General features: G+C 35.1%; 1 protein-coding gene across 3 annotated transcripts; it reads left to right on the forward strand.

Moving 5' to 3' along the window:
* Window positions 1-7461: 7461 nt before the first annotated feature.
* LOC132045961 (uncharacterized) lies at window positions 7462-8923 on the forward strand. Of its 3 annotated transcripts, XM_059436524.1 has the most exons (5): window positions 7462-7709; window positions 7838-7865; window positions 8224-8297; window positions 8396-8497; window positions 8577-8923. In XM_059436524.1, exons 1-5 carry the CDS (start codon window positions 7482-7484, stop codon window positions 8727-8729), a joined length of 585 nt encoding a protein of 194 aa, XP_059292507.1. In that variant the 5' UTR covers window positions 7462-7481; the 3' UTR covers window positions 8730-8923. The 3 variants fall into 3 exon arrangements, with proteins under 3 accessions (XP_059292507.1, XP_059292506.1, XP_059292508.1); XM_059436523.1 differs by lacking the exon at window positions 7838-7865 and having other exon boundaries at window positions 7462-7724; window positions 8205-8297; window positions 8577-8921; XM_059436525.1 differs by lacking the exon at window positions 7838-7865 and having other exon boundaries at window positions 8205-8297; window positions 8577-8744.
* Window positions 8924-12204: the final 3281 nt, after the last annotated feature.

The raw sequence follows: 12204 nt of genomic DNA on the forward strand, positions 1-12204 counted from the left end.
TCCTTACGCCTCTTCTGCGGCTAGCATTGTTTTTTTTTTGCCCAAACAATTAGTTTTCTTCTTCCAACAATCACTCCACGTCGACGAGGGCTTTCCGGTTAGCATGAAAACATAAAGAAACGAATTTTCCGGGACCAAATTGGGAGGTCAAGTTTCGGCCCCCTTGGCCGTTCTCCTCTCCTTCTTTTTTTTTTGTTTTTCTCTTCTTTCTTTCTTTCCCTTCTCTTAATTAAAAAGGATGACCACCTTATATATATATACTTATATATAGCATGTGAGGGGCACATGCCCTCACTCTAGAATTTTCCTTTCTTTTTCCCTCTTTTTTTTCTAGAATTTTCTTCATTTTTCTAAAAGATGACTTAATGCTTTTTTTCTTTCCTCTCTTTTATTTTGGCCATGGCCCTTTTGGTAAGACTTTTCTAGGGCATTGTAAAATGACCATTTTGCCCCCTAGCCTTTCCACAAAATTACCATAATGCCATTTTGCAAATTTCCCTTTTTGCCCTCAGTCTTCCTCAATATTTCCACACTAATAATATTTTCCAACGACTTACGCATTACAACGGAGCCGAAAAATAACCTCGCCCTAAACTCTCCGCCATTGTCTCGAAATATCCGAAAGTGCAAAATGCGAGGTGTAACATTTTCCCCAAATTGTAGGCCCTAGCTTGAGAATCTAAGTGCTCTCTTGTTAGTGTGTTTATTTTCTCTTCATTTTCATATTCTGTGTAATCTGTTGATTTTGGCAGATGAAATTCTAACATTCTTAATTTGTAATTCATGAAACATTTAGAGTATAGTCTAAAGATCCATTTGAGCAAACTGTGAAAGTTTAAAAGAAATTTTTAGGTCTAAAATTTTGTAAGTTATTGCATACATTGGATAAGTTAGATGAAAATCTAATGATTTGTCTATAAGACTGAGCAATATATGAGCAAACAACAGACCCGATAATTTTCCGAAGGCTATATTTGCAAACTTTAAAAATTAAAAAATAATAAAATTGATATTGTAAAATAGGTAAGATTTCATAAATCAACCCTTAATTATGTCATGTCCTTCCTATAAAAGAGTGCTGCTAAGGATAAAATGGAAATGCTAAAATTAAAACTTACTAAATATAGAACGAAGAATTTTTTACTAGAAAGGAAGGTGAGATATAAATTAGGACAGAGAGAATAAAAAAGAATTGAACAGTACCTATGAGGAATATATTTGAGACAGCCCCAGACTACTTGTCCACCCATGGAATATCCAACAACATAAAATTTGGATCCCAATTCCAATTGATCAGCTAATTCCTCAATATCAACTACTATAGTGTGTTTATTTTCTCTTCATTTTCATATTCTGTGTAAATTTAATGCAATCATGTTTTCTTGTTTGTGGTCCAAGTTCTTACTTGAATGAGTCAATTCCTTTCTCTTCTTGTTTGTGCTCCAAGTTCGTACTTGAATGATCACTTAAGGAAACTAAGAACATGTTAGGACTAATTCTGGAGAAAGCAATGGCTGGAGCAACCAGTTCTTTGCAGTTACTAACTGTTGAATAAAAATTGTTGCAACCAGTTACTGCTCCAAGTTCTTACTAACTGTTGAATAAAAATGGCTGGAGAAAGGAAATTGTTGAATAAAAATTGTTTTTACTAACTTTTATAAGTGATATTCTCCTATGCAAATTATGTGTTGTAACCAGTTACTGCAGTTACTAACTGGTGTAAAAATGTGAAATTGAGTGCATTTGTTCTGATCCTGAGCATGGTATTGTGCTCTATATATGGATTGATTATTAATCTTTTTCTTCTACTAGTGATATTGATTATTACTCTCTATCTCTTGCTTTCTGGTGGCTTTTTAAGAATTAAAGTTGCACTTGTGTACTAGTATGCATCTAATTCTGATTTAAGCCCTGTCTAATCTCTGATGAAAATATGACTGTTTGGTTGGATCATTTGTTTTAAAGGCCCCCAAATGGCATGAATCTCTTCTCTGTAAAGCAGGTATAGAATGCTTTAGCTTTATTGTCTTACTTATGTATGAATTGTGTGGATATTCTGTGTTGCAACCAGTTATTAAACCCAAAATTCACATTTTTAAACCAGTTATTAACCATAGTGCCGGATATTCCGTATTTGCAACCGATTCTTTCAGCACCTTTTCCCTTCATTTTAATTGCTTTAATTTTCTACTCCTTGTTCTAAGTATGCAAATTATCACAACCTCCGGATGTCCTTCCTTTCAATTCCAACAGTTTTGGTAAATGCATATATGCTTTTTTTGGTAAAATTGATTTATGTACTTTTGGTAAATTTTTTGGCTAATTCTGAAAAAATACAGTTGAGTCATCTTCATTGATGTGAGGGAGCTGTTCTTGATACTGTTTGAACCTTTGTCGATTTAGGATGGATAAGAGTTGGATCTTGAAGCCTCGTACTACACTTGAGTATAAGAAAGGGCTACAAATATTTTTAGCCTTTGCATTTTCTAATGTGTCATTTGATAATAGGATTAAGTGTCCTTGTTCTAGTTGTGGGTTTAGACTATATCGACAAGAGCGAGAAGTATTCGATCATCTGTTGTTCAATTTCTTTTCGGCGAGTTACAATGTTTGGTTATTACATGGTGAGAAGGATGTAGGAGAAACTTCAGCCACTAGACATGAAAGTCAACATATTGAAGCTCGTGATAATCTAATGCAAGACATGGTTAATGATGTTTTCAATTTCTGTGGACAACCTGTTGACCAAGAACATGCCACATCGCATGGATCAGAAACCGAAGGCGAAGATAACATGTTGCCTTTACTTGATGGTCCAAATGATAAAGCTAAAGAGTTTTATGAGTTAATGAGGGATGGGGAACAAGAACTTTATCAGGGGTGTGTGAAGTACTCAAAATTGTCTTTTCTAGTGAGACTTTATCACATTAAGTACATGTGTGGGATGAGTGATAAAGCCATGACGATGATAATAGAGCTGTTGCATGATGCCTTTGAGAATGCAAAGATCCCTAAGTCATTCTATGAGGCCAAGAAAACTATTAAAAAACTTGGTCTTAGTTATAAGAAAATACATGCATGTCCAAATGATTGCATGTTATATAGGGGAAGCGAGATAAAGAAAGACAAGAATGCAAGCGATGTAGCACATCTAGATGGAAGGTTAATTCTAAGAAAAAAAATTCCATGATCTTGAAGCAAATAAAAAGAAGACACCGCAAACTGCAAAAGTTCTTCGTTATTTTCCTCTAATTCCACGACTGCAAAGGTTGTTCATGTCTAGTAAGACATCTACTGATATGAGATGGCATAGTGTTGATTGTCATAAGGATGGCTTATTGAGGCATCCAAGAGATCGAAGCATGGAAAAAGTTTGACTTCACATTTCGAATTTTCTCAAGATCCACGTAATGTCCGTCTTGCCTTAGCGAGTGATGGGTTCAATCCTTTTGGACATATGAGCACTAATCATAGCATTTGGCCGATGGTTCTAATTCCGTACAACGCCCTCCTTGGGTATGCATGAGTTTAACTTCATTCTCTCAATGATAATTCCGTAAGAGAATGCCCCGTGAATGATATTGATGTTTACTTACAACCTTTGATTGATGAATTGAAGGAGTTGTGGGATGGTGTTCAGACCTTTGATGCTTTGTCCCGAAACTTTCAAAATGAGCAGCATTGATGTGGACAATTAGTGATTTTCCAGATATGGTATTTTGTCCGGGTGGAGCACGTATGGTAAGTTTGCTTGTCCCATGTGTAATATCGATACCATACCCTGTCGACTTCAACATAGTAGAAAATGGTGCTTTATGGGCCATCATCGGTTTCTAAATGTTGGTCACAAGTTTAGATTGGCCAAGGTCCGATTTGATGGTACGGTTGACAAACGAAATCCACCGTACAATTATCGAGCTCGGACATTTTAAGACAAGTTGAGAATCTACATGTTTCCTTTGGAAAAATGCCAATAACTGAAGTTAATGGGAAAAAAAAAAAAAAAAGACGTGGGAAACGTAATATCCAAAGTGATTATCCACGGTGGAAAAAAAAAAGAGTATATTCTTTGAACTTCCGTATTGGGAGTTTAACTCATTACGTCACAATCTTGATGTAATGCATATTGAGAAAAATGTGTGTGACAATGTGATAAATACTTTGCTCAATGAAACCGGAAAGTCAAAAGATCACGTTAATGCTCGAAAAGACCTACAATCAATGGGCATAAAATCTGATCTTTGGCCTGATGAGCATGGAGATTATCCCTCTGCTATTTTTACTATGACAAATGAACAGAAAGATATTTTTTTAAGGACTTTAATGAATGTGGTTGTTCCAGATGTTACTCAAGCAATATCTCGAGATGTGTTGATGTGAAGCAACGAAGATTATTTGGGTTGAAAAGTCATGATTGCCATATTCTTATGCAGCAACTATTACCGATAGCGTTGAGGACCGCATTACATGGCTTAGTGTCTGCAGTTATAGCCTGATCTTTCATCATTTTTTCGGAGTTATGTTCTAAAGTGTTGAATCCATGGACCTTGATAACCTCCAAAATCAAATCATTCTCACTTTGTGTCATTTAGAAATGATATTTCCTCCATCTTTCTTTCTTGTCATGGTTCACTTAGTTGTTCATTTAGTTGATGAAGTGAGACGTGGTGGCCCGGTACATTATCGATGGATGTATCCTATAGAAAGGCAACCTTATTTTGCTAAGTTGTTTATCCACTTTGTTTAGCTATATAAGTTGCATTGTCTAAATCAGTAATTGTTTAATCACACAGGTTCTTGGGGCTTTTGAAGTCTTTTTTACGTAATATGGCGCAACCTGAAGGCTCAATTGCTGAAGGTTATTTGGCAGATGAAATTCTAACATTCTGCTCAAGATATTTTGAAGATGTCGAGACAAGAATGAATAGGCTGAGGCGTGCGGATGATAAACCGATGATGTTGGATATCATGAAAAGGAAACTATGTTCCCAAAAATTGGCAAATCGAAGAAGCGGGTTCATATTTTAAGCTACCACCAATGCGAAGCTACAAAGCACATCGTCATGTGTTAATTAATTGTCCAAAGCGATTGACCCATTTATCCGGTAAGTAAATTAAATGCAATCTAGTAGATTTTTGCGTGTGATTTTATCTAGCAAGAGTAGCCAAGTAGTTGTGATTTTATCATAATTATATGCAACGTTTTCATTTCTCTACGCTCTCTATTTTCTTATCATCGACTCTTATAGCTACGTGTCGCTAATCGGTTTTCCTACCCATTCATTACTGTTGCTTTGATTTGTGCTATTTAATTCACGAAAATTAATCTAACCAACCAGCTAATTACAGAAGTGGGATTCCAATTGTACTCCATATTTTGTTAACTTATTTTCTACACGTGGAATTTATTTAAACAAAGAGAAGGTTAAGGAGTCGAACTCGGTCGGAATCTACGATAGATAAAATTGTGCACAAAGAATTTGTTACCGGTTTCAAAAGCGAGTAAGTGAAAGTTATGTCATTTTTGCTTCCTACTTTGGAAATTTAATCAATCATGAATTTATATGGCTCATTTTCAATGCCAGATTTTGAATGACGTCAACGAGCATTCCAGGGAACTTAGGTGGCTTGCAGTTGGACCACTTGAAGAAGCTAAGAGATTTACTTCATACAATGTCAATGGGTTCAAATTTAGAACTCTATCACGAGAGCGGCTGAAAACTCAAACTCGTGGAGTATTTGGTACATTTGATACTAGAAGTTATGCAAGCAACCGTGACAACAATATGGTAGTTGGAGGTGTTCCGTATTACGGAAAATTGGTGGACATAATCGAATTGAACTACAATGGTCAATTTACGGTTACATTGTTCAAGTGTCAATGGCTAATACCACTACTGATAGAGGCATAAAAAAAGACGAGTTGGGATTTACGAGTGTTAACTTTTCCCATTTGATACATCTTGGTGATCGGGAAGAGCATGAGCCGTATATATTGGCATCACGGTGCCCAACTTGTATATTACGTTGATGATGAAAAGGAAAACGGTGGAGTGCTTTGTTGTTCATCTAAAACCAAGAGACTTGTATGACATGGGAGAAGAAACGAAGAAGAGTCCATTTATGATGTCATTTCTTCTTACAAGAAGACCGATTAGTCGGTTTCCTGATGGCGATCAAGATTTACGATTGACAAGGGATGAAATAGAAGATGAAGATAAATATTATTTAGAAATATGACTACCAGATTTAAAAAGTTTTAAACGAACACTGCTTCATCCAAACTGTTTGTTACACATTTAATTAGAGTTCCTCCACCTGTATAATAGGCTTCTGTCTTGACACTTGATGTTAATTTTGACTTCAATTTTCTCTATTAAAGTCTCTGCTTTTTAATTGGTTGTTGCTAAAATTATGCGTTACTAACTTTGCCTATATTTGCAGCAATGGCTAGGCCAAGAAGGTTCAAGGCTACACCACTTGATACAGAGATCACTTCTGCAAATTCTCATGAGGTTAGGTGTAAACACTTTAAGGTTGCACCACCTGAAGCTGGTTCTGCATCAAAAACTTGTACTGGAGCTCGTTCTGGTGCTTCGTCGTCTAATGGTAGTGACCATGTTAGCATGCCACCGACACATGGGCCCGAGTATGCTTCATCTCGAATACGATTCATCGATGATGATGATGTCCCTCCTACTTCTAGTGAGACTATTGCAAGTAAGAAGAAGAGCTATTGGATTGTCAGTCTTATTAGTAAGCATCGTTACTACTCTTGTATTTTCGATTTGCTTGGCAACGATATTATTTAAAGTATGACAATTTTCGTTCTAGATGAGGGTGGTACCATTACAGAAGGAAGGCGAAGGTGCGAGATATTTGGTCACTTCCTACGGGTAAAAGGATTATCATCCCGTGCAATGAGCTTGGCCAACCAATAGATGATGCAGGTGGTCTCTTGGGTGGCTTCATGGGAGATTTAGGGTCTGACTTTTCTAAATTTCCTATGTGTTACAAGTCATGGCGTAAGGTTCCGATTTAACTACAAGAATAGCGTATATGACGACATTATACGGGTGCACTATTATTATATTTTTTTCTGTTGAAATAACTATTTATTTCTCCTAAGATGGAGTATGTTTCGGAAATTCCTGAAATATGGAATGTACGAATAGAAAATGATAAATTCAGTAACTTGAATATGAAAACGTCAGCCTTTCAATTTCTTTCTAAGTTCAAGTAGTCATTACAAATACGATACATTAGTTCTTGACTTTTTGGATTTTTGTGTTTGTTTATACTTGCACTAAGAGAATTGTTTAAAGCTGTTTTGTTATCATTGTTTTCTGCTTTCTTTTTACCTAACTTTTGGTCCCATCTTTGTTTTGTTATTTGTAGTGTGTTTCACCTTTTCTCTGTCTCCCAACAGCTTATAATAAATCTGTCGAATAATAGATGAAGATAGATGTCTGACTTGTTTAATGATATATTGTCTTATGCAAAAGAAGATTCTTGTGGAGGATGGTCGATTAAGAGACTACATGATGAAGAGTATTGGAAAGACATGGAAAGATACTAGATGTTCTCTCTATCATAGCTTTTATAAAGAGTCAACGACTTTTGAGGAAAATGTTGCAAGACGTCCCAGTGGAATTGATCTTGACCAGTGGACATGGTTTCTTCAATACCGCAAGGATAAGAAAACACAGGTAACATATTATTTGGTGGGTTCTTTAAGCTTCAAATCTCAAACCAATAGAGTTTGAGGTTTTGAACAATGCATAATATGCACAAAATTGCTTCAGCTCACAGTTGGCAATTCCACTTCTGCGTGCAGCCACAAAAAGCAACCAGCAGGCCCAACACTTTAATTTTTGGTTTAGATGGTTATTCTTACTATTTGGTCTAGGTAAATGTTTATGTAAACATTTCTCCGCTTATTTTCCTTCTAAAACCCACCTGTGCACACACCAAACTCCCTGTCCTTTAGCTTAAACCCAAACCTTTACCTTATCTGTTGGACAAAGGGATTTTTTTTTCCCGAAAATGTTGTTACATATATTAACTGTTTTATCCTTATGTGTGTTTGTTGTGGAGTGTTTAGACCCTGCATTTAATGATGATGTTATGGGTTTAATTGTTTTCAAAGCTGAAAAAAAAATTCAACTATGGCTTTTATTAATTCTTGGTTAATACAAGTGCAGAAGATGTGCAAGCAGAATGCTGAAAATCGACGGAAGCAAACTTACACACACACTAATGGTTCAAAAAGCTTACCTAGGAGAAAAGCTGAAGAGGTTTGTCAATTAAAAAGCTCAAGTTATTTGTTTCCTGTTTTTCAAATTTTTCATGGTCTTATAGTTTTAAATATATGATTGTGGTCATAATAATGTAGGAGCGTAAACGTGGGAGACCAATGAGTAGAGGAGAGTTGTGGCCCTTGACTCACAAACGGAAAGACTCGACATATATGAATGAAGCAGCCAAGCTTATTGGTGTAAGTAATAATTGATCAATTTTCTTTATATACCTAAAATAAAAATTCTTATTTAATGGTTGATACTAAATTTATGTAGGAGCAAATAGAGAGGATTGAAAGTCAGGATGGCGTGTCAAAGAAAATTTCAGAATTTGATTCACTTGCACAAGTGTTAGGAAAGGAGCACGCTGGTCGGGTTCGAGGAGTGGGTTATGGGCCGACACCTACTCAAGTGTTTGGCCAAACTTGACCTATCAATTTAAGGGTGTATCTTCAACACAAGCTAATAGAGATCATGAAATGGAGGAGATGAAGTTGAAGATGCAGCAGCTTCAATCCGTGGTGGAAAGTGAGAGATCTAGAAGGCGTGCTCTTGAGAACTTTCTAACAAGATATATAGTCCAACAAGGAATGGAATTGCCGGCCGAGTTGGCTGATATGGATAGTCTTTGCGACGGTATGTTTTTACCTCTCTCTTGCCTATCTTTGGTTTACGGTAATTGATTCTTTGGCAACCATTAGAGTTCTAATATATTGTTTTGTTTGGTTCATAGTAATGACAATTGAAAAATCTTGATATATTGCTACTTTTGTGTGAATGTATTATACTCTTTAAACTTTGGAAAACATTTGAATTTGTGTGCTGCTTGTGAAATCAATATGCGTCTGTCAAGTTAATCAGTTCACTATATCAGCCTCATCTATTTATTTTCCTCTGTTGCTAGTTCTAGGTGGAAATAGAACTAGCAACAGAGGGAAAAAAAGGTCTACTCCTTTGGCTTTTTGTGAAGGAATTTTTAAGTTGGTGCTTCAAGAAAAGGACAAGGTCAAATGAAGGTTTTATTTACATGGTTCTAAGGTTTAAATCATGTGGATGGTTTTGAAATTTGCAAATGGGAATGATGAGAAGCAAGTAGTAGTAAAAGTGAAGTGGCAGCTACAGTAATCACCATAATCTTTTCTTCTACCTTTTCTTAAAAATTAGCTGCCTTTATTAAAAGTGTTAAACTTTGTGGTACTCAAGTAGTAGGTTATTCTTTATCCGAAAAGTGTTATTCCTTATTGTTCTTATTTGTTTTTTATGTTTATATTTTCAGGCATCAAACAAGCCAAGACCATCTTCCTCATCCAAATGTTGAAACCCACAGCGATGCTAATCATGTTGTTCAATCTGGATTTTGCTTATGGATTTCAGTTCTAATTTTGTTAGCAATGAACTTGTTTTTCCGGAACTGTGGATTTTGCATCAGTTTATCAGATTTTAGTTCTTATATTTGGACAAATAGAAATTGTGTATGTCTTGTGATCAGATCTTTTGTTATATGACCAGAAGCTCTTTTAATTGCAGTGAGCTATATATTTTGCAAAAGTTCTTTTTCTATTTAATTGCTATGTTGGTTATAGGTTGGAATATGTAAAAATTAGGCAAATTCTACAGAATGAAATGGGGTCAAACCGCAACAAATTGAATTGCAAATAGCCGGAAAATCGTATTTTTAGTTTTATGGGTTAAACCGTCGTAAAATCAACCTAAACCGCTGGGAAATCGTATATCAGTTACAAACCGCCGCTAAACCTAACAAAACCACCGGGAAATAGTAGCTCAGTTACAAATCGTCGCTAAACATAACCAAACCGCCTCTGTTTAGTAATTTGCTGTGGTTGTTCCAGCGGTTATACTAACCCGTCGGAAAAGGGTTTTCCGACCCCTTATCGAACGACGAGTCTAAGCTAACACGCTAATTTTATGCGGACAGTTTGAACCGTCGCAAAATAAAGGAACAAACTGCTGGGAAAAAGCGTTTTTACTGTAGTGTGTTGTTGAAAACCGGCAGTAATGGCTTTCAATGGGGAAGGAACGTGTGCGTTAAAGAAAATAGGGGAACTAATTGATATACCATCATAATGTCATAATATAAACGTTGTAAGAATACTTTTCATTAGTTAAATGGTTGCATCTTGCAACTATTATATTGTTTATATTAAAGGAAAACTAATAGTGTGTTTATATATATATATATATATATATATATATATATATATATATATATATATATATATATATATACTATTATATTGTTTATATTAAAGGAAAACTAATAGTGTGTTTATATATATATATATATATATATATTATATGTATTTGGATTAATTATATATATTATATGCAGGTGTTAACTGACAATATGACTATGCAGGTGCTTGAAAGATTAACATATATTCACGTATTTCTATATGTATTTGGATATTATATTTGTATTGATTCGATTTAATTGTGATGATATATGCAGTTAATTTCTTCAGCATTCCGAATATGCAAGTGATGGCATCACGAAACTTACCATTAGATATGTATAATATTGGGGAAGGAAACCTACTATAGGTTTTTTTCTATAACCGACTGATGTCCGTCGATTTCGTCCCGAGGTATTTGACCGTTTCTTTAATAATGTGTACCTCTAGATGTGAGTTCTCACTAATTTTTTTCTTATTTTTACAGTTCTCGTCAAATCTAACAAACAGAGTTCGATGAATAGTTTGTCGGAGGCTAAAACTGTTAACTTTTGTTAAACTTAAGGACCAAAACCGTTAAGTGCATACTTAAGGGACTATTTTTAACCAACCCTCATAGTTAAGGGACCATTTTTGTTAACTTATGGTAAACTTAAAGGACCAAAACCGTTAAGTGCATAGTTAAGGGACTATTTTGAACATACTCTCATAGTTAAGGGTCCATTTATGTCCTTTTCTCCTTTTTATTACCATAACCCTAAATAATTTATAGCCATGTTCATGACACCATTTGGTATTCCATATTGGAGTCTTATAAATTGAGACATTGTAAAACTTTGTTGCAAAAAGAAATGATCACATTAGTTAAGAACATCACTCTTCTTGAATATAATGATATGAAAGCAGCACAAGAACAACCGATTATAGTAGTGCTCAGGAAGAGGAGGAATTTGACAATTCAAAGTATGATGAAGAGGAGGACAATAACTGAAGGAAGTTGCTAATGGAGGAGGAAATTGGTGGGAAGCTGTGTAATATCTTAGATATTTTTATATATGATTTTTTTCTTTTCCCCGATGATACTTGCTCTTTCTTTTTGGGTTTGTTGGGTATGGAAAAAGATGAATTAGAGGAGAGCTACCTTTAAAACTCAAATGGCTTATGCACTTTCTATTTCGATGTTGTGGTTGTTTAACGATAATCCAGTTTTTAGGCAAAAAGAAGAAAAAAAATAGTAGAAATGCTGCTCTAATTTTCCTCCCTCTCTTCCTATTCATGAAAGTAGAAATGTTGCAATATATTTGCACATAAACTTATGCAAAATTATAATCTTATCTCAAAATTTATATCATGCAATATATTGTTAATGATTGTTTTTTTCATTATTTTACACACATTTAACATTTCTATTATTTTTAATTGTTTTCTATTTTTTTTCTCATTCTTATTTTGACAATTTCGAAAGTCGTTCTTTCTAACTTGTGGTACTTTTTGTATTCAAGAAGACCTTTTACATTATTAAAATAAGAGAAAAAACTATTAATTAACGTATTCACTCTTTCCGAACAACTTTTATAGGTGCCAAATTCAGATTGGGCCGGGTCAAAACATAAGTGGGCTTTTAAGTGGATTTTCCGGATTCCCGCCCAGGTTCGGATTCCTCTGACTGTCCGTTTTAAAATGCCCATAACTCCCTGCTCCGATGTCGGATT

Source organism: Lycium ferocissimum, unplaced genomic scaffold (assembly GCF_029784015.1).
Source record: "Lycium ferocissimum isolate CSIRO_LF1 unplaced genomic scaffold, AGI_CSIRO_Lferr_CH_V1 ctg8773, whole genome shotgun sequence".
Lineage (NCBI taxonomy): Eukaryota > Viridiplantae > Streptophyta > Magnoliopsida > Solanales > Solanaceae > Lycium > Lycium ferocissimum.